At 37.2% G+C, this 24,211-nt stretch overlaps 1 protein-coding gene and 2 long non-coding RNA genes across 4 annotated transcripts; 2 read left to right on the top strand and 1 right to left on the bottom strand.

Annotated features, from left to right (window-relative positions):
- The first annotated feature begins 5,034 nt into the window (after positions 1-5,034).
- LOC142542104 (xyloglucan endotransglucosylase protein 2) lies at positions 5,035-7,516 on the top strand. Its single transcript, XM_075648542.1, has 4 exons — positions 5,035-5,594; positions 5,670-5,770; positions 5,906-6,099; positions 6,939-7,516. The coding sequence occupies exons 1-4, from the start codon at positions 5,402-5,404 to the stop codon at positions 7,336-7,338; spliced, it is 888 nt and encodes a 295-aa protein (XP_075504657.1). The 5' UTR covers positions 5,035-5,401; the 3' UTR covers positions 7,339-7,516.
- A 3,327-nt stretch (positions 7,517-10,843) lies between these two features.
- Positions 10,844-12,545, top strand: LOC142541365 (uncharacterized). 2 transcript variants are annotated; one of them, XR_012819317.1, is made up of 5 exons: positions 10,844-11,047; positions 11,126-11,252; positions 12,083-12,159; positions 12,274-12,322; positions 12,404-12,545. It is a non-coding gene; the product is annotated as an uncharacterized LOC142541365 (long non-coding RNA). The 2 variants fall into 2 exon arrangements; XR_012819318.1 differs by having other exon boundaries at positions 11,126-11,321.
- A 5,869-nt stretch (positions 12,546-18,414) lies between these two features.
- LOC142541364 (uncharacterized) lies at positions 18,415-19,498 on the bottom strand. The gene is made up of 2 exons (XR_012819316.1): positions 19,272-19,498; positions 18,415-18,792 (listed from the first exon to the last, which is right to left on the bottom strand). It is a non-coding gene; the product is annotated as an uncharacterized LOC142541364 (long non-coding RNA).
- Between the last annotated feature and the right edge of the window lie 4,713 nt (positions 19,499-24,211).

The raw sequence follows: 24,211 nt of genomic DNA, 5'->3' as shown, positions 1-24,211 counted from the left end.
CATTCTACTCATTGGGAATGATGTAGGGATGTTGCAATCAACTAAGATATGGTTAGCGAGTAAGTTCTCGATGCAGGACTTGGGTGAAGCATCTTTTGTATTGGGAATACAGATCTATAGAGATAGATAAAAAAGATTGCTTGTTCTCATCCAATCCACATACATTGATACCATCAGGAAGCGGTTCTCGATGGATGAGTCCAAGAGAGGACATCTACCAATGTGTCATGGCGTGTCCCTATCCAAGTCTATGTCTCCCAAGACTGATGCAGAGATAGCGGCGATGACAAGCATTCCTTATGCATCTGCGATTGGTAGCATCATGTATGGGATGATATCTACACGTCCTGACGTGGCTTTTGCACTAAGTGTAGTGAGTAGATATCAATCCAACCCTGGTTTTCCACACTGGAAAGCTGTGAAAGACATCCTCAAGTATTTGAGAAGGACCAATAAGTTGTTCTTGGTCTATGGGGGTCGAGAACTGAAATTGGAGGGCCATACCGACTCTAGCTTCCAAAGCGATATCGATGACTCGAAGTCAACCTCTGGGTTCATATTCATGCTGAATGGTGCCGCTGTCTCTTGGAAGAGTTTCAAGCAAGACAGTACTATGGATTCCACCACTGAGGCAGAATATATTGCTGCATCAGCTGCAACAAAGGAGGTTGTTTGGATAAGGAATTTCGTCCAAGAGTTGGGCATCATTCCTAATGGAGTTGCTCCTGTCCCGGTGTTTTGTGACAACACGGGAGCCATTGCTCAAGCAAAGGATCCGAGGTCTCATCAGAAGTCCAAACACGTATTGAGAAAGTACCACATCCTCAGAGAGATCGTGGAAAGAGGAGATGTCACGATTGACAAAGTCGGCTCCGCAGATAATGTTGCTGATCCATTAACTAAGCCTTTACCTGGACCATTATTCGAAAAGCATTGCGAATCAATGGGTTTGAAGCATATGGGTAGTTGGCTCTAGTGCAAGTGGGAGATTGTTAGAGTAGGTGCCCGTCGAGCCAAGTGTTGGCCGAGTGTTCACAATGAAACTCTATGTATGAACAGTCTTTAGTTTAATAATATTTGAAATTATTATTTTGGCACATCTTTATCTGTATACCCATGTTAGTTGCATAGATAAAGCCATTGAATATACAAATAGTAGAAAGAATATGAGATGCTCATATGATGAGTATCATGAAACTCATATTTGGAATACTGTATATTCTAAACAGTTCCTAGTCGATTCAGCCGCCACTAAGAAGGATATAGGCCGCTCGAGTTCGAGACTAGTATCTGCGATGTGAGTACCATGTTTCATTGGTAGGGGACATTGTGATGTCCGAACATGCAGATAGGTGCTCCTGGTAGAGTGCACTGAACAACCCTCCATAAAGGACTTTCCAAGTGGTTCTCACTTATCGACTGGAAAAGTCCTAGTTTATGGTTGTACACCATTAGTCCTTATGACCCGGGACAACATTGAGACTCTATGTGCTAGAATTACACTTTGACTTGTTTACCGACTCTCATGGGGTCATCAGGTGGCAAGGTTGGGTGTTATGTCGAAACATATAGGAGTCGATGCATTGTAGTCGGGGATTCACCGCTTACCTTCGGGTATGGATATCCTATGTGTTCTCATGTGTATGTAGGTTGAAATCTCTGATCAGAGTATGGTGGTAATTATGAAAGGGGTTTCATAGATTACACCATCGATGCAACTACGACATGACACATAGTATCGATTCATTGACAACTCTCGATAAACCAATGGTTGTCGAATCGGTCGGGATATATGAGTTGAAGGGACCGTACTGTACGCTAACCATAATTGAATGGTTCTTGCAGGCACTATCATTTGATACCTAGGGAATCATGTAAGCGATGCTGCTAGGCGTTTAACATGGTTCGTTGGGTACTATCAGACTTGAGTTCTGACGTTCTTGTTATCAGGGAGTTGATAAGTAAGAATGGAGCAATTAGGGTATGCTCATATAAAGACATGTTTAGTCCGAATCACATGGAGATGTGAACCCACGGCTAGTTGTACCAATGAACCATTGAAGGCCACACAAGTACTATCTTTCTAGATCCCGTTGAGAAGTAAAATAGTTCAATGTGTTGAACGGCTTATAAATGAGTTTATAAGTGTAAGGAAAAAATTAGAAGTATGACTTCTTTGAGAGAAATATAACTTTTAATTTGTGCAAGTGTTCCTAGATTAAAAGTAGGCCAAGTGGATAATGTATTTGAAAATTTTGATTTTCATAAACATTATTATGGACTAAATTAAATTAATTCAAGTGTTGAATTAATTAAACACTAGTGGGCCTAGTAGAGTCCAAATAATTAAATTAGTTCAAGTGTTGAATTAATTAAATAACATTGGGCCTTGTAGAGCCCAATTGAAAATAATTATTTAACTAGTGGACTTGAGTAAAATCAAGTAAAGTTTAATTGGGCTCAAATATGTTTGAGACAATTAAATTAAAGTCCATGGGCCTTGTAATTGTTACAAGCCCACTCAAAAATGCATGCATGAGAGGTGAAGAGTTGGGAGACAACTTTTTGAATAACCAAGGCATGGCATGCACATGCTTAACTCAACTTTTTCAATGACCAAGAAAAGTCTTCCAACCTCTTTCCCTCCCTCACTTTGGCCGAAAGTTCCTCTCCTAATTCTCTCCATTTTTCTCTTCATTTTGGTTGGGGAATTCTTACACTTCTCTTTGAAAAATCCTCTTATTTTTCTAGTGCAAAATAAGAGGGGTTCTAGCTAGTTGGTGGTGAGCCTAATTTTAGAGCAAGCAGAGCTTGAAGATTGTCTTGCCATCAAAAGCTTAGTTGTATATCAACTAAGTTGGAGCCAACATCAATCCATTGTGATTGATATGTATAATTTCTCAACACCCTATGTATGACAAAGGTGTTTAGTATATGTTACACACTAGTACTAAGGTGCTCGATTTTTCTCTTGCAAAAACCGAAAATTTTGTACTTTCCGTTGCGCATTCGGGCACCTAAAATCGACCCCTTTCACAATGCCCATATTGCAAGTAAATTTCATTTTCAGTAAGGATCCATTGATAAATTAATCTACAAATATAAATATAAATGTGTGTGTGTGTGTGTGTATATATATATATATAAATTTGGGCCCCTTATTGGGTCGGGCCATGAGGCAACCGCTTGGTTGGCCTCGTAGGAAGTCCGACTCTGATCAAAATAGGAGATCCGTCTCACAAAATTGACATGTGAGACCGTCTCATAAAATTTTGTTTTAAAAAATTTAAAAACATACATACAATCCCACATATATACACATATACATGTATGGATTAATAATTTAACTTTTAAATAATTAAATTTATATACCAATATAAATTTTTAAAAACTATTTTAAACTTAATATGATCTATATCAATTAATTATTAGTTCAAATATATTAATAAATAATATATTATAATTAGGTACAAAATTATCGAATTCTGTACAAAAAATTTACATAAGTTCTATAAAAATTTTGCAAAAAAGCCTACAGTAATCCAAAGAAATCTTTTTGTAAATATGTAAGATTCTGAAAAAATCAATAAAAATATATCAAATCAACAAAAGTCTATTATTTAAAAAAGTTATCAAAACTCTAGATTGAATACACCTTACTAAATATAGTTAAACACACGTGTATATATATACATACTTAAAAATTAGATATGAAAAATAGTAATTTAATATTATTTTAAAAGGAAATTTATCATAACTTCATATATTCATGAAGAGATTAGGATACTTGAGTTTAACATAAGATCACATTTGAGCAACCCGAAGCCAAATTCATGTTTGATGATAAGATAAAGACTTGTGGCAACTTGATATACTTGGCTAGGATTCAAGTTTGCAGAAATTAAGGTTGTGTTCCATTGCTTTATGAAGACATTATTTTGAAGATGTCATTGAAACTAGAGCCAATGTAAGTAATGTAGGGGATACCTCATGCCAAAAAAAACTCGCAGAATAAAACAATCCACAAGAACACAAAGATTTACATTATTCATCAAATATAGACTACGTTCATGGAGCTACTACAAATCTTTTTAACATGAAGAAATATTACATGTGTTTACAACAAAATGTTCAAACTTTCACACTCCCGACCCCGAGTATTATTGAGAAAACAATTTCTCTAGCTTACCAATAAAACACTCAATACTCAATTGTCAATTTTTGGTATAAGCTTTCAACTTACCTTCGCCCACCCTCCATACTAACAAGTAATGGTAGTGAAAGTTTTAAACTGAATTAAGTTTAAAGTAACAACCCAATTTGGTTTTAACTAGGTTGAATATTTTGAAATATGCTGCGCTACATAACTTTATTTATTTAAATGGCTTGTCGGATTAAATAAACAGTTTATAGATTAATATTTAGAAAATGACTTGGTTAAAAGAAGAACATGGATAGATGGACAAGATATTTAGTTACACGTGATTAGTGTTTGTTTGTGTAGAAAAGAGCAGCCAATTTACGTCGAATTGTGTGAATGAATGCTGAACTAGATAAAGAAAATAAATGAAAACGGTGAAGCAAGCAGGCCATGTGCTAGAGACTCAGATTTGCAGCACGCGCATGCCATGAGGCGCCACTTATTTATCAATATTCTCAGTATCCGCATCGTGCACCACATATTTTATATGTACCAGTAAGATGCACATGCATTGTATGTGCTATTATTATTTTTAATTTAATTAAATAATACTAAATAATTAACACGAAATTATTTTCGATTTAGAAAATTGTTCGATTTAAAACGGAAATTTTGTTTTGATTTTTTTATATTTAAAATATGGAGTGATTTGAAAAGGTTTTTAGTAGAGTAAGAAGGGTAATTATGAAATTAAATATTTTGGTGTCTAATTATTCTAAGAGCCTGACACTTAATATAATAGTATAGAAGTATAGATGTACAAGAGGAAAACTCTCTTCTTTCCTTCGGCGGTGGCAGCTTAGAGTAATTGGAAAACCAACTACCCGATTTGTTAGTATAGGTTGTAACGTGATTTGCGCAAGAATTTGTCATGACAGCACAAGACCCAATCTTCTTTTCCTCATAAAAAAGAAAAAAAAAACTTTTGCAGTCAATGATGGTGGGGCCGCAGGAAGAACGTGGTGGTTGAGGGCATAACTTTTGTTGCATAGGCCATTAATTGATAGTGTGCATTTTTAATTTCACTCTTGTATTTACGAAGAGAGAAGCAAAAAATTGCACATCGTGCCCCGTCTATATACGTAAGTAGCTAGACAGATTCAGCCTCTACAAGTATCTGCGTCTTCTTCATTTTGCCATATTGATTGCCTTGGTTTAAATTAAATCGGTCACGTTTCTCTCTCCTATTTTTCTCCAACGATGGCTTGCCATCAATACTTGTGTTGCATGTCATATGGTTTGTTTATGTTGATATCAGTGGCATTCGGGGCTTCACCGAGAAAACCAGTTGATGTGCCCTTTGGCAGGAACTACATTCCCACATGGGCTTTAGATCACATCAAGTACTTTAATGGTGGTTCGCAGATTCAGCTCCATCTTGACAAGTACACCGGTATGTTCATTAACCTGACGATGGCCAGCAATATATTTTCATTAGAAATGATCTTATCCGAGTTTTTTGGTGCAGGCACTGGATTCCAGTCAAAGGGTTCTTACCTTTTTGGGCACTTCAGTATGCACATTAAGATGGTACCTGGGGATTCTGCTGGCACAGTCACTGCCTTTTACGTAAGTAACGATCAACCGTTAAAGTTTTAGTTGAAACCATTTTCAGGCCGCCCTTTTATACCCATTGTAGCAGGATTGTCATTTTTCTCGTATCTGCCAATCAATGTTCTGTTTCTTCTTAATTGTACTGGGCAGCTATCTTCTCAAAGTTCCGAGCATGATGAAATAGACTTTGAGTTCTTGGGGAACAGAACTGGTCAACCATATATATTACAGACCAATGTCTACACAGGGGGTAAGGGAGACAGAGAACAAAGAATATTTCTTTGGTTTGATCCTACACAAAATTACCACGCCTACTCTATCTTATGGAATCTCTACCAGATTGTGTAAGAAATCTATTTTATATATTTCGATTGCAAACACAATTATGATTTTGAATTTTACAAGTAAAGGAAAATTATTAAAAACTAAAAAAATATAGACTCGTACTTATTTTTAAACACTGAGCCACACCACAATATATATATATATATATATATATATATATATATATATAGACACACACACAAAACACATACATACAGAGTTATTTGTTAAATTTAATGTAATGCATTAAATGTTTAATAATAAATATATAATGCATATATTATTATATCAATTTTCGATTGATATTGATGGCAATACATGAAATTCATTCTTGAAAATATAAATTACATTCACATTTTGTATCGTTTATGTATTTTATTTAATTGCAGTTAGGATTTTGTGCCATATTTATATGTGTAATAATGCATTACTGATTAAATTAATATTTTTGTTTTGTAATTCTACAATTTATAAAATACCTCATTTTTAATCGATGATCTTTTACCTAGTGACAAATGTGAGTCTCCAACACCCAGCGGTCGTATGTTGAATTCACATTAATTATATGTGATAGTTAATGATGTTGGATTGATAGATAAATCATTACCCAAGTACGTACCATATTATTATTGGTTAAATAAACTCATTATTTTTAAACTTTTAAAGAAATACAAATTAATATTATTTTTTCAATTTAAAAATAAAATTTAAAAATTAAAAAATAAATAATTTATTCACGCGAAATTTCGCTTGGAATAGTAGTTTAATATATGATAGGCTTATGAGATTTAAAAATAAATTTTTATTTTTATAAATTATTATTATATGTCATATTTATTGAAAATATTTTCCAAAGCAGATTCCTAGTAGACGACGTTCCAATCAGGGTGTTCAAGAACAGCAGAGATTTGGGAGTGAAGTTTCCATTCGATCAGCCCATGAAATTATACTCAAGCTTGTGGAACGCAGATGACTGGGCGACAAGGGGAGGACTCGAGAAAACTGACTGGTCCAAGGCACCATTTGTTGCCTCATACAAGGGCTTCCACATCGATGGTTGTGAGGCTTCTGTGCAAGCCAAATTTTGTGACACGCAGGGCAAGCGTTGGTGGGATCAAAAGGAATTCCAAGACCTCGATTCCTACCAATGGCGGCGCCTTCGTTGGGTTCAGAATAAGTACACAATTTATAACTACTGTAACGATCGGACCAGATACCCCGTTACTCCTCTGGAATGCAAGCGAGACAGAGACATATAGTGTGTGTGTACTTGTGTTTTCTATTTGTTTTCCAAACCACCCTCTCCCCCTTCCCCAGAAAGGAATAGTTGTTATGTGAAATACGTCTCTTACATTACAATGGAGGGCTTCGGTCTGTTCGATATGCTTTATTTTTCTGTATGTTGCAAAATCATGTTAAGTTGACTTGTTCTCACTTATTTCAGAAACCAGTGAATACCACGTGTATTATGTACAAATTCGAGTGCATATATACAAGGAGAAAGTACGCATAGACACCAATTACATGTAATAAAAACTTAAAATTTCGAAGATAAACACATAATTCTACACTATAATCGTATCATGGTTAATCATAAATACTTGTTTGTGATAATAAAAATTGGAAGTTATTGTAGTCCAATGAGCTGGATAAAAAATTTGAAGTCATAGGATTTGAATAGACACGTAACACTTATCTGATATCAAAAAATCCTCATCGGAAAAATTGGAGAACATCGATAATTTTGCCTCCTGCTCTATCGTATCTACTCTTTTACCCTTGTTTTCTCCTCTGTTTAACATCTATTGTCTGCTCTATCAAGGAAATCGCACATCCAAAAAAATTTATATTTGCACTGGTTTCACTTCAATTTGTCTCACTTTTTGCTGAGGTTTTTCTTCAACTTATCACTAGTTTTGTTCAATGTTTGAATGGTTTTGTTCTATTTGTCTGGGGTTTTGATTCAATTTTTTGGTTGTTGCCATAAGAAGCGTGTGATGATCGATTTGCCGCCAAAAGTTATAATTCATAGTAACAGTACAATTCAAATATGGTATTATTATTATTATTTTATGAATAAATGTGAAAATATCATAATTAAATTTTTATTTTTTAAAAGATGAATTATTTTGGAAAAAAAATTGAAAAATATATAGCTCCGTCCCCAGAAGTAGACGTTGCCCCTGTGTTCTTTAATGGATACAACAAGTCATGCAGGTTTATTGCAGCACGGATGCCCACAATTGTAGAATAGCTAGGGACTTTTATATATATATTTTTTGAAATTTTAACCTTTGAATTATCAACAAATAATATTCACTTCCATAGTTAATTAAGATCAAACTAACCCTTCATATTTTTAATGAATCTACAAGGACATGCACACTGGTTGCGCTTATGGCGATGATTTGCATATGTTGGGATAGGGAAAATCCACTAGGATTGAACCATTAATTATAGGGTTTTTTAAAACTCTCTAATTATATATCAAAACTTAAAGTTCAGTCTCTATATATATTAATAAAGTTTATTCTACACTCTCGGGTACCCAAAATTTTTTATTTCAACTCCCTAATTTACTTGTTGTATAATAATATCGGATGGAAAAAGAGTCCATATCATACCGCTACAGTTATAGTAATACTAATGATATCATTGGCAGGAATCGTATCAATTTAAATAATAATAATAGCAAATCCGCGAGGGGAACGAGGAGGATCAGCTGGGTCTGCAAGTCCAACTGTAAACACAGACGTGACCCCTTCAAATCTGTGGGGACTCGGACGCTAATCATCTTCTTAATCATCTTTGGGATTTAATTATCAATTAGGATAAACAGGGTCTAAAAATTTTTCTTTTTAAAAATGTAAGTGCGGAACGTAATGGAATTTAACTAATATACATTTCAGTATAAAAGTACAATAATGTACAACAATTATTCAAACTAGTCTAAGGTTCAACAACTAAATTTCAAGTATTAAATCAAGTCTACAATAAGTCCGAAATCACCACTCTAACTCATCTTCTCTCATCATCTTCTTGACCCCGATCCTGTCCCACCTGTTGTCATGCACACATACAAAACAAGACAACAGCCGGATACTCCGGTAAGAATAAATCCCAGTATAAAACATGTATACATGCATATACACAGTATAAATCATAAAGCATATTATCATGCATAAAATCCATAACAATAGGTTTCATAGTCTATGAAACTAAATCAAAATAAGCATGCAGTAACAATGAGTTCCATAATCTCTGAAACCAAAATAAAATAAGCACGCGACTCAATTCAAGTCATATCTTGACTCAACTCAACTCTAACTCTAGGGATCCCGGTGTGAATAAGACGTCACTGTCTGTCACCTACCCTCCCAATCGGGGTGACTGTACGTCTTATTTCTAGACTTCGGCCCTGTCTGTATCGAATATCTACAATCGGAGTGACTCTGATCCGAAGCGTCGATACCACCGAACATCTAGTAATTTGGCGAATCTACCAAATGATTTTCCTATCTCAAATGCTTGAATATAAATCTATAAACAAAGCATAATCATATAAAAAGATAAACAACAATTCCAGTATGTGATTTTGTTGGGAAACTCAAATTGAATCTCATTTGAGTTGTGTTTTCTCCAAACAAAACATGAATTATACCTTTGTCTTCCCGGTCTGACGAAGAAGAAGTCTTGTATCCCAATCTGTCCATACCCAGTCTGGCAATGACAATCACATAAATACAATATCAGTATATAATTCGATTCAAAACCTGTTCTGATCAATACTCAAATCAGTATATAATCTGATCCATCTCTGAACAAGGTACAATCTAATTCATATCAACGATATCATCGAAATCATTACTGAATCTGATCACTCTAAATCAACTGATGTTTCGACGGCATAACAATACAGTTTCGATATCCCCGTCAATCTCAACATCGCAAATATAATATAAGAATTCATAATCAGTATCAGTACAATTCATAATCTCAATATCTGTACACTTAAGATCAGTAACAACACAACTCTGATATCAAGTCTCAATCAATTCAACTCTGAAAATCATAACAATTGTATAACCAGTCTATTCTTTAATCTGACTTCAATTATACAATGCCTACTGTAGCAGAAACATCATATCTGATTCATATTCAATTCTGACAATATCATAATTTCAAATCATGTCTAAACGTAACAAAACTTACGTCCAGTTGTAGCCTGCGTTGATAGGAACACAGTACTGAAGTCGGATTTAAAATCGAACGGACGGATTCTTTGCAAATTGAATTCTAAAATCACGAAGTAACACTTCTCCCCAAACTCTCGATTTTCTTCTGAATAATCTGAAGGATAAACGAGTTTTATATATATATATACACATACCATGCATGCAGCAAGGCAAGTGGCGTCGTGCATGTTCTGCATGTCGCGCATATGCGCCGGTAGTTCGAACCAGCATTCTGTCAGCTCGCGCATATGCGCCATCTACGTCGCGCATATGCGCCGAACATTCTGCCCATCCCGCACATGTGCGCCATCTACGTCGCGCAAAGGTTCTGCCTTCCTCGCGCATGTGCGCCCAACACGTCGCGCATGTGCGCGAGGACTTTTCCTTACATCTCATGTCAAATCTTCTTTCGGCTCTCCCGGTCTGATCCGTTCCGTTTATAATCATCTCGATTAATAAATAAATCATTTCAGATTAATCTCAGATTACAGTAATAAAATCTCGGGCCTTAGCAAAATCTATATTGAACTTTCCCACGCACCACCTACCACCGTCTCTCTTTCAATCGGCCATGGATTCCACGTTGAGTCTATTACCACTCCCCTCTAAAGTTGGCAAGATCTCCCAATTGAATACTCTCATCCTCGGCGAGGCGCTTGCTTCCGAAGAGGATAATCTAATCATCCCCAGCCACGATTTCTCTTCTCAAGCTCATGTCTCTTCCCCCGGCCAGGTTTTTTTTAAGTCGTTTTGATCTTTGCTTCATGCCTCCCTCCTTTTTTTTTTAAATCGTGGTGAGGTGTTGCTGCAGTATTTGGAGATGTATAGCAAGTCTATTGAGGACCCTGCTGGATTCTGGTCCGACTTTGCATCCCATTTTTACTGGAAACAAAAATGGGAACAACCTGTCTACTTTGAGAATGCCGGCATTCGAAAGGGTCTAATCAACATTGATTTTTTTGTTCTAGTGGTATTTTTTTCAATGTGGAGATAATTTGTCTTTGAAGGTTCATGTCAACTATTGTTCTCATCAGCTTGCTTTTTAGATTGAGCTCTTCATTTCAGTTATTTTTCTGCTCTAATTTTACTCTTCTTTTTTTCAAAAAAAGATTGCTCGCGTTTTTAGCATCCAACAGTAGCTAACATGATAATATTGCAATTATTGCTTGATGAGTTAGATTACATTAGACAATTTGTTTGTTCTCCTAATAGTGTGGCAGAATCTCATCGAATTGTATTGCTCGAATGGTTTTTTATTTTTTTACTTTTGACCATAGAAGCTGCATTTCACGGTAGTGTTCTTTATGATGCTTCCTTTAAACCTCAGTAAATAAGTTGTATGATACTATTGTCTGTTTGACTGTATATCAAAAATATATATAATGGACTGTGGAATGCATTAGTTGTCAAGGGATAACTTTTGGATCATGACTTGCGCTTTGTAGGTCAACAGAAGGTTTTTAATGCCTGTGTTCGTATGCCTCCATCTAGTTTAAGAGTAAATTATTAATTATCATTTTCAGATATATTTTTAACTATTGAATAAGATCTGTATTTTCCAGACAAACCTGGTTTATGTATTTCATTTCATGCACTATATTTTGGAATATTCATGGAATTTTGATAATTGATAAAGTTCTAATCATGCCGTCTTGCCAAACAAATATACTAAGATGTGGATATGTGTGTGCGTTGGGGGGTGGAATAAAGAGAGAGAGAGAAGAGGAACAAGTTGTTCAGTTCTGATTCTGTTAAGTTTATTGCGCAGCACGTCACTCGATATTCACGCAAATCCTTATGAGTTCTTGGCAGTGTGGGCGAGCCCATCAATCCTAGCACATGGAGGTATATCATTTGTCCTCAACGATTTGGCTTTCTTTGTATATAACAAATATAAACTGTGTTTTTATTTTCTTTTGATGTTAACTGGTGGTTTTTCAACTTGGTTGAAAACTCAAGATGCCCCATTTCTGACACTTGGTGGCAAACAGAAACTGGGGGCTTTATGGTATAATTTTTATCGTTACTCTGTTCTGACTGAAGCATCTACCATGATACATGCAATGGAATTTACCACTTTGCTTCGCAGATCACTCCATTGCCTTGTGCATGGCCACAAAAACCTGGTTCTTCTACTTTTCCTTTTTTTGGTATCCAGGTAATCAAATTCAAATTGTTTATATTCCCACATACACATAATACATGCATTTGTATATTAGTATGTACATTGTCACTTGTATATTTCCAAGATTTGTCCATACAACTGTTTAATGATTAATATAGTTTTATTTTTATTAGGTTAATAAGTTTTTCTTTTTTTCTTTTTTTTATTTGCCTTTCTTGTATATGGAGAAGTAACAAGATGTAAATTCCCCTTTCTTTATGGTTCTCTCGTCCAACTTTTTGATAGCTAGTTATGTTCTAGAGTTGGTGTATGAGGCCATATCTAATGTTTGAGTGATTTTTATTTCGATGCCGAACCAGCAAAAACAAATATCTCGAGGTAAACAATGCCCTAGACCTTTCGTAAATGACTTTGCTACTAATATTTCTATTTGATTTATCCCAGGTAAATTTTCTCTTGTTTTACTGAAAGTCTGAAACCTGATATAAGCTTGTCAAATCTGAACTCCAATAAATGATTGATGGTTTTATTTAGTGTACGTAGATTTTTTTTCTTTGAAACATTTACCGGTGTAGTGACCATCCATAAAATCCTCGGTCTCTTGCCTAACATCAAATCCTTCTTTAGCAACATTCAAAATAAAAATAAAAAATAACTAATTAATAAATTAAAATAAAGAGCTAAATAAGTTTAAAAAAAAAAAAACCAAATACAAGCAGCATATCATATCCCTATGCTGAACATTTGTTCCAAGAGTACCTTCAATTTCGACCTCAACCTCTCCAACTTCATTCAAGTGCCAACAAAAACAAAATGTTAGTAAAAAATTAATTTTAGAAATTCTAATAATAAAACATGAAAATTCAACATTTAAATTCGCGTCAAACGGACCTTGTTGAGTACTTTCATAACGAACAATCATCTCGCACCCCTCAACGTCCATGACTTCCAAAATTTCAAAAAATATCATAATCATACATGATAAACTCATAAAATAACATTAAATAAACAGAAAAACCTAAAAATATAGATGATGACTTACAAATTTGATACAAAAATTACACACAAAAGAAATTATTAATTTGCCACAGGTTGAAAAAGTTAAAAATTTTAAGTTAAACAAAAGCTATTCTTATCCAACTTTTTTTTTGGATAAAATATTATAAATAGCAATAATGCCAAGAATACCTAATAGTGTGAAGCAAAATATTAAAGTAAAAACATCCATTTCCAAAACGAAATCTGGAATTGAACTTGGGAAAACGAAATTTGGACTGAAATTTGGAAACAAATAAGAGCAAAAGCTGTTAGTATTTATAGATGAAGATGCTCAACTGAGCATCGTACGATGTGACAACATTTAACAAACGCACTCATTAAAACATTAAATGCATTTCAGATGCCCAATCGAGCATCTTATGATTTGACAACATTTTACACGCGCATACCAACATTTTAAGAATGTAGGTATTTATGTCTAGAGGTCTTGAGTTCAAGTATTGAGGGATGCGAAAAAAAACACTTTCCAGGAGTGAGAAAAAAAGTAGAGTACAGAAAAAAACCAACGAGGAGGGTGACTAGATCAAGGCCTCTTCAAAAGACTAAAGCAGTGAAAACATACAAACAAAGCAAACAAGGGTACCAAATACAATAACAGACCAAGCCCTAGCAAGCTAAAAGAGTAGGCAAAAATCTAAAAACAGAAGAACAATTCTAAGAACAACAAGTTGAGCAAATCAGATTGTGATAGCTGCAACGAAAAGCGCGAAAGCCAAGGAGAAGCGCCTGTCTCTGAACCATCACCCTGTGTAACCCAACCAGTCAAATAAAACAAGTCTGAGATCTGGCATCTGTACGAGAACCACCAGTCAAAGGTAAATCACGCTGGAAAGTCATTGTACAAAGGCGATCAAAGGGCAAAATGTAGATCGCTATATAGTCGAAGTCAAAAAGGCTCAAAGCCCAAAGTAAGAGAAGAACCAAACCAAGCCTAAGGAAGTAGAAGGACTTACTAGAAAGTACCGCTGATGAAAAAGGCCACTGGTAAACAACACCTGAAGCCACCAATGCATCTGGCAAAACATAAGGAAGAGAAGAGACGACAGGCGAGGAGAAGCCTGCAGAAGACGCCCGCCAAGAGTAGAACCAATGGAGAAGGAGCTAAAACCTTCCCTAAACTAGACATAGCCGAACAAAAGTGTGCAAGTGTCACACCCTTACTTTATACTTGACATGATTACCATAATCAAAATAGGATTTGACTGATATATCTGTATTAATGAAGCAATTCCAAACAAGGGGCATCAATTTAACGGTTTATAAAAATTTTGACATGATGTCCCTACATTTTGTTTAAACCAAAAACTTAAGCAATACCATATATACAACAACATCAACTATATTTTCATACACAACCATGCACCATATTGTTATACAAATACATATTCTCATATACATGCATACTTTGTATCATTATAAACAACGTAACACTTGTTCAAACCGTGACATATTTTAGTACAATACATATGCGGAAGCTATTCAATAATAAATCCCGGTTCTTGTTGAGGTGAGGCACGTCACAAGCATCCATTGGCGAACTCACATCCTATGTCTCTTCACTACCTGATTCTGTAATGCATGAGCTACGTGAGTTTATAAAACTCAATAAGTTGGCACATGTACGTATCAATATGCGTCGAAGGAATATACATATCAACTGGTGACAACAATGAATCTTTAAACAATGCCATATCATACTACTGTGTTGGACGTCAAGGAGCAACCTTTGGCAAACCCACGCCCCATGAACATATATTGGCTAATAGGTTTGGTGGACTTAAAACCACCCATGATTTCAACAAGCTCTATATCATGTAAAAATCAGTACTTTTCCTTTCATGTTCATGTTCATGTTCATAACATAGCACCCATAATCAATATTCATGAGTTTCTTACATATTTAATACATAACAATGGAATATGGTGCTATGTTTTCATCAATAAGATACTAACAATGTACATATAGCAATAATCAATGGGAAGTATTTCAAATCATAATATTACTCATGTATTACTTCAAGAACATGCCAACTTACTGTCAAAGCGTAAGAACACTGGTTTGAGACGATGTTTATCAGTCCTATGCTGTCAATAAATCAATAGTTTAGTCACTATGTCTCTAGTAGGCGAAAGCTACTCCTTTACATGTAGAACAACTAAAAGAGAAGAAAACTTACACCCTTGTAAGGTTCTTGTGATGGAGAATTAACTTTTAACTTCAAACTATTGAAAGGAAATGAAGAAAGGAGCTTTTGGAAGAAGTTTCCTAGGTTTCTCTCGAGTTTTGCTGAGAAAGGAATTAAGGAATGGTGAAAATGGCTCAAGGAAGTCAAAACTTATCTTTTTGTATGGAAGACAGCGCTCGGGCGGTCATTTTCTACCGCTCGAGCGCGGAACATTCTGTCCACAACCAAAAATCCAGAACCAGTGGCGCTCGGGCGGTCATTTCTTACCGCTCGGGCGCCGCTCTGCACACAGCCACATCAAAGATTGCTCCAAAAACGTCTATTCCCTTCATAATTTGAAAAAGCGGCAAACATGACAGTTGTAGCCCTATGTCTTGGCTTGAATCTCCAACTAATTTCATGTCATTTGGAGGTCTGAGTAAAAAGTTATGCTTATTCTCCCAACATGTGTCAGTGAAGGAATGACGATACACACGACACACTTCGGGGCACTTTTGGCTTATCTTCCACAATGATTTGGACAAAACCCAAAACATGAAAGTTGTAGCATTATATCTTAACTTTCTAATGGTGGAGGACTCACAAAATTTGGATCAATATTCAAACCATTATACTAAAACCCGTAAAAACTGCCACATTTTCATCTCATTTCCTTCCAACTTCATTATACTATTTCTACCTACACATCTTACTATCACTATTTAGACATATTTTCATTCTCAATACACCATGAACAATATAAAAATCATGTTCAATCTCAATATTGATATCTCAATCATCACGTGAAATCTAATGAGCTAAATAACTACATAATAAACGACATAAACACATTATTATCATTTGTACGAGTAACCGAGCATTACAACAAGCGTCTGGACCCGCTTGAACAAAGCACAAAAATGGAGGAGAATACAACCCTCATAGGGCAGAGTACCTACGAAGAAAATAAGGTATATATATCCTAACACTAAGGTATACTGCCAAAGGGCCGCCAAAGCATCCGCCACCAAATTACCCTCTCGGTATATATGCGAGATGTGAACCATACACCTCCTGAAAAGAACCAAAATCCGAGACACAATGTGATCCAAATCCCAACAACACTGACGAGAGCGGAGAATGTTAATAGAAATCTGGGAATCAACCTCGATCCAAAGAGGGAAAAGAGAAAGATCAGAACAAAGAAAGAGACCCCTCCAGACTGCCCAAAGTTCTGCCCGGATAGTGGACCCAGCTCCAATGAACTCATTGAATGAAAGCAAAACCCGCCCAGAGTCATCACGAACGACACCCCCAATCGTAAAGTCTCCAGGGTTGCCTCTCGGGCTCCCATCTACATTAAGCATAAAATAGCCCAACGGCGGCCGAAGCCGACGGACAATCGTCGTTGATATCCCAGCGATCCTGTCACATGAAAGAAGCCAACCCAATGTTTGGGCTTGACAATACGTGCAGAATGGGCAAGACGCATATAAGATAGGATCTGGAACTTCATCGTCTCCCCAGAAATGGAGAGCTGGCAGTGCTTCGCATCATTCCGCACAGTCCAGAGAAACCACAGAACACAATAAGGGAGAAACTCCCTCACGTGCCCCCTGGAGCCCAGACCAGATTCCTCTTCCACACACTAAGGAACAACCTAAATCCTCAGTGTCAGGGATACAGACCCCAAAGACGGCACCAAAAAAATGCCAGATAGTACGAGCTACCAGACTGCGAATAAAAATATAAGTGAATGCCTCAGACATACCACAACACTAACAACGAGACACTAATGCAAATCCACGGTGCTGGAGCACCTCATCAACTGGGAGCTACTGATTCCAGAATCACCCAAGAAAGAATGACATCGTAGGCCTCAACCAGCTACCCCAACAGGGGCGGATAATATCAAAGGACGGGGCGCGCAGACAGATAAACACCCAAGCTGATTTGACAGAAAAAGTGCCATCGGAACTATGGAACCATCGGGCCAAATCAGGCTACCCCGAAATAATCGGGACCAAAATAATCTCCTCGGCAAGAACTGTGGGGGCCCGTGCTCCTGATTAACGTTTAATGACCAAACAAACATGATTCATTAATGTAAACAGCGAAATCGATTAAAAATTTTCCTTTTGGGCCAATAGAAATTTCGGCATGACCTTTCTGTAAGTAGGACATCCCAAAAATTTCCAAACAACACAAACAACATTTATATACTCGAAATAAAGTCATAACATCAATTTCACAAACCTATAGCCACACTAGCCATGACTAACACATACAGAGCCGACAAGGCTCAATCACACAACTATCAATCCAAAACATAATAAAAATAAGAGTGCATCTACACATGGTATTCCTTGGCAAAAGTATGACTCAATGATAATATCTGGGAACTCTCACTCAACAACCCAACTACTGGGCACCGCTACCTGACGCTTCACTAGACGTGTCAAAGCCTCCTGGATAACCTGCTATGGCATCAAAACAACCACAACATAAAAGAAAAGAAGGGTCAGGCCCCAGTATGACGAACCGGTAAAATTATGACAATTATAACTGACATGAAATAAAATCAAGTAAAATGCAATGCAATGCAATGCGTGTCGGTAACAACGAAATAACGGATACCAAAATAGAGTCCAAATGAAACACATCAGCAACAAGAGCATTGGCCACCCGTGTCAGGAATGCAGCAACGAAATATCATGTCGCTGCTCATCCATGCACGTAGCATCGAGGGTCCGGTAGCGACCCGGTCAGTCCTCGTGCAGTCATCAGGAGTGTGCTAATCCTATCACTCGTTCCATCGAAGAGATGTCAAGAGTGATCTAATCCTATCACTCGCTCCATAGATGACTCAATAGCTCAACATATCAGTAATGATAACAATCAACGGAGTCAAGGCTCGAAATGCTATGCACTAATAGTATCAACTCAAATAAATGGATGCATGCAATCACGTTATTCACAGAAGCATATAAAGCACACCACAACTCATTACAAATTACTAATGTCATTCCATGTCACTATAGACGTCATAATAATACAGTTCATGCGTACTTCAACTGAACACTTAATTTACCACTGAAAAAGCTTATGAATTTCTCGAAGAATCCGATCCTATGGCAAATAATGCATTTCATATCAAGTTCCATTTATTTTTCCGATATTCACTAATTTAGCCTAAAATTCCAAAAATCATAATTTAGGTTTTAATATTTCTAAAACTCATCGCAAAGTCAAATATAGCGATTTATTTAACTTAAATCTCTCAATACCGGACAACTTGAAATTTCTAAAATTCAATCATATCGAATCTGAAATTTTTGATATTTACTAGGAATTTGAAAAATTTTCATTTTCTATTTCTAATGTTATTAACACATCTCAATAACAATTTAACATTCTAAAATCATAAATTCCCAAATAATTAAATCCAAATTTTTGAATTTAATCCAAATAAATTGCGAAAATCTGTTAGATACCTTTAATTAGCTCTGATATAGCACATACAATCAATAATACAATATATATTAATTTTTGGAACTCAAATGAATTAAAATACCCAAAAGTCGAAACCCTAAAATCTGAATTTGTACCTCAAACACTTCAAATTTTGAGTACAACTATACAATCAGTTGTTCTAGCTCGAAAGAACACGAAATCGAGGCGAAGAGCAAAGTTCGAACGAGCCACGACCGAAGGGTTCGAACAGGATTGCTGAAAAACCTTGCAAAATGGGTATCAATAGGTAGCCCTTGTCGAGAGCTTTCCAAATATGTATTTACGTAAATTTTTTGATCACCGATGTGACCACAATCGACGGTCAAAGCTTCGAATTTGAATAAGAAAAATAAGAAGGACTTCGGCAGATACAGACGGTGACGCCCCAAATCTCGCCATGCAATCATACAACATGTGACGTCGTATGCATAAAAATTTTCTTTTCAACGACGTAATAATATAATGCATATACGACAAAATAGTGTAATCATCACACTATCTACATCAGTACAGCATAAACAATATAATAAATACATACACACAACTCAAATAAGACAATAAACTATACTGTCTCTATCTACTATCAACTACATGACTGTTTGACTAGACATACCTAGTCATTCACTTCTATCATGTCTCACAGCATAGTCCTGTAACATGTCCAATAGAAACAGCCTCCAAAGAGTGAGCATACACAACAATCATCATCGTAATACATAACAGTTATATTAACAACATAAAATATAACTGAAATCATAACAGAAATATCCCATTTGCCGACAACAATATCGTTGAACGAACAACGACATCAACGATACGTCACACCCCAACTCTGGCGACAGCAATATCGTTGAACGAACAATATCAACATGACGTTTCCCAACAACGACAGCCAACAACATCAACAATAATAAACAACAACATATATAATATCAAATCACCCAATTCTAGTGATTTATCATCCTTCAACGAATAATATTCATCAATACTAAACAATAACAACATATGCTCGTACACGTACCTGATAATTGAGTATATATAAAATCTCGCTATTTCTTTTATCCCGAGGTTTGTGATGTATCTAAATAATTCAACAACAATTATCACACCATTGTCACCGTATCAACACAATCATAACAGCCTCAATATATAACATCAAATAGCCCAACAACAATTAATTCAACAAAATATAAAACTCGATTATAAATTCTTATCGTTCAACAATTTTATATTTTGATGTATTTAATTCACAATACTACCATTAAATATACTCTAATTAATTAACTTTAAATAATAGGCTATTTTACAACATCCGTTAAATTACGAAAACTTTATATCAACAAGTTGCTTATTCTTCGTAGACTCCGAATATATAATCAGAATTAATAACAACTGACAAACAACTCTCCAGTTTCAATTCAAAGATTAAAAATCCCTAATTATAAAAAATTAGGAATAATTCAAAATAACACCACTATAATCTTCTTTACTTAGTTAAAATCATACATTATTCAACAATCTTCTATATATGTATGATTTAACAATTTATCAGATTTATTCAAGAAATCGACGAATTTCAAACATCACCAAAACTATAAAATTTATACCTCAAATCGAAGACCTCGTGTCAACGATCACAGAACTGAAGTTGGTTCGTCGATTGGATAAACAAATAAGTCGCACAGTCAAAAATAAAATTCAAAAACCCTATTTTCATTTCTTTTCTCTTCTCTTTGTTACGTTCTGAAAACTGATGATGGAATTGAATTTAACTTTAAATTCCACCGACTAACTTTAGATTTTTTTTAAAAATACTATATTATATTCAGGGTTATGGGTTCAGGGTTGTGGGTTTTGGCTTTTGGGCTAGGGTTTCGGGTTTTCGGGTTTAAGGTTTAGGTTTTAGGGTTTTTTTTCCATAAACACCGCCGGAAGCGGGGGGGTCAGACAAACCCCTACCAGTATATACAACAAGAGAGCAGTACAAATAAAATCTAATGGGAGGGGGACTAGGCCAAGTCCTCCACAAAACGCTATACAATCACAACATCAAAACATAAATAAAGACATACTACAACGGGGCAGCCCGAAAGACAGCAGAACAAAAAGCAAACAAACCAGAGGGTGCCCCGGAATACATCAAGCAAAATAAAACAAAACGATGAGCAAGGAGAACTATGCAGTAAACGCCCACCACAAATCGCCCAAAAGGCGAAAAACAATATCATCCTGGATCAGGAGGTCGCCCGTAGTGTTTAGGGTTTTTTTTTCCTCGGAAAACACCACCGGAAGCGGGGAGGTTAGGCGGACCCCTACCTGTATATACCGAAAAAAAAATACAAGATGAAACCTAAAGAGAGGGGGACTATACCAAGACATCTCGAAAGGCTAGCCTGCAACACATAAAACATAAAACATAAAAACCTAGGGTGGCAAATACATGTGCCAAAATCTAATCCCTAGGAAAAGCGCATAATAAAAATGAACATCTAAGAGCAGCGCTAAGTACATCAAAACAAATCGAAGCCTGTCTAAATAGTAAAGATCCATTTCATATGTGGGTGCAAAAAACCACCGATGGTACCCATCTCTATGCCGTCTGTCACTGTAAGTCCAAACTGAAAAGGACATCCTAGTCCGAGATCGGTCTGCAGTAAATGATCCCGCAATCAAAATAGTATCCGGCTGGAGAAGCACTGTGCCAAAACGGTCGAAGCATAGATGGAGGACCGCAATCCATCTCAAGTCAGAGAAACTCCAAATCCCCAGAAGAAGGTGAAAACGTATGGAGCTCATAAAGTCATAAACCCAAGCGTGACTGGAACTCTGATATAAGAGGTAGCCAAGAGAGAACATCGAGAGCCACCAATGCACGCAGCAAAAGCAGAGAACATATAAATCCCAACATTAACGGAGCTCCGGGCCAGAGAAACCACTGAGAGAGATCATCCAAAGCCACCATAACACTCGACAAGAGAACATAAAAATATAGAAAGCGATGGGCAAGGATAAGCCTGCAGAGAGAGCCTGCCAGAGAACAGGGTTGGTCCAAAGAAAAGCACCAATGGAGAAGGTGCGCGAGCCCACCCAGATCCAAAGAAACAAAGCACTGAGGGAGCAAGTGTCTGGACCCACTCACACACACTTAGCAAAAGGGGAAAAAGGTCGATCCATCGAGGAGACAGTGCCTGCAAAGGAAAAAATACATATATATAGATATAAATAGAAATATATCCAAATAAAAAAAGGGGCTGCAAATAGCTAAGAACATCTGTATCTAAGGTAGGGAAGCCCAGAGATATCCGAGCGGGTCAGGATGGATATATGGCTAGGTAGGGAAGGACCTAACTCTAAGGTATAAACCCGAAACGTATGAGCCCTCGTCGCCAACGCATCCGCCACCGAATTTCCTTCCCGAAAAATATGTGATAAATGAACAGCCCGCCCCCTCAAAAGAACCAGAATCCGAGTGACTGTATGATGAAGGTCCCAATGGCACTAACGAGATCGAAGGATCTGAAGAGAAATCTGAGAATCAATCTCAACCCAAAGGGGAAAAAGACCGAGATCGAAACAGATAAGAAGGCCCCTCCAAACCGCCCAAAGCTCCGCCCGAACATTGGTCCCTACTCCGATAAATTCGCTGAAGGAAAGCACCACCCTGCCAGAAGAGTCACGAACTACACCACCAACAGACGACTCCCCAGGATTGCCCCTCGAACTCCCATCGATATTCAGCTTAAAGCACCCAGGAGGTGGACAGAGCCGCCAAAAAATCGCTAGCCTGTGGGTCCGCTGAAAGCCAACAAAGATACCGGCCGATCTCGCCGCCTCAAAGACGCCAAGCCAGTGCTTGGGCTTAACAATGAAAGCAGCATGGGCAAGATGCATGTAAGACAGAATCTGGGACTTCACAGTCTCCCTTGAAATACGCAACTGACGGTGTTTCGCATCATTACGAGCCGTCCAGAGAAACCACAACACAATGAAGGGCAAAAACTCCTTGACGTGGTCCTCAGGTGCCCAATGAAGATTTCTTTTCCAAGCACTGAGGAACAGCCTGAGATCCCCGGTGCGGGGAATCCGGACATGAAAGATGCCCCCAAAGAAATGCCAGATAGAACGAGCAATCGGGCCATCAATGAAGATGTGTATGAATGTCTCCGACATATCACAACACTGGCATCGAGAAGCCAACTCAAAGCCACGACGTTGGAGAATATCATCCACTGGGAGCCACTGATGTCAAAACCTCCAAAGGAAGAAAGACATAGTCGGCCTCAACCAACGTCGCCAGCAAGGACTCAAGATATCAGAAACAGGGCCTCTCAATCGAACAAGCTCCCAAGCATATCTAAGCGAGAAACACCGTCAGAACTATGAATCCAAAGAGCGAGGTCAGGCTCGCCCAAGGCGATCGGGGTAAGAGTAATCGCCACAGCAACGGAGGGGGCCACCACAGAGCAAAGAAGATCAAAGTCCCAGGCCCCCTCAGACAAAAAGTGAAAGATCCAAAAATCACGACCCCCACGGACGTCACCCTGACTGGACAAAGGGGTGTCTCCAAACCATATGTCATCCCAAAAGTACACGTCTCCAAGGCCAACTCTTTAGCGGATGCCAGGCTCCGCGCGAGGTCGGATCCGTAGGAGACGACGTGTAAGGACCGTGTATCGTATTATCGTAAATCCTATATGATTATCGATAATTCATGAATTTGATATGTGATTATACATTTGATGTATATTATGACAATGAAATTGAGAAATGAATATTGAATATGAATTGACATTGTAAGAGCTTGAGTGGAGAAGCCGGACGCCAATATAGTACAAAAGTTAACATTTGTACAGAATGTGTGGCGCCCGGGCGGTAGAAAATGACCGCCCGAGCGCCAGGATATGTAAAATGAGTATGTGGGCAGAACACTTCGCGCCCGAGCGGTAGTTTGTGACCGCCCGAGCGCGATGTAAATAATGTTCTCGGACAGAACATGCCGCGCCCGAGCGGTAGTTTGTGACCGCCCGAGCGCGGT

The sequence above is a fragment of the Primulina tabacum genome, chromosome 4 (genome assembly GCF_025594145.1).
Source record: "Primulina tabacum isolate GXHZ01 chromosome 4, ASM2559414v2, whole genome shotgun sequence".
Lineage (NCBI taxonomy): Eukaryota > Viridiplantae > Streptophyta > Magnoliopsida > Lamiales > Gesneriaceae > Primulina > Primulina tabacum.
This window is presented reverse-complemented; position numbering and strand designations above follow the sequence as displayed.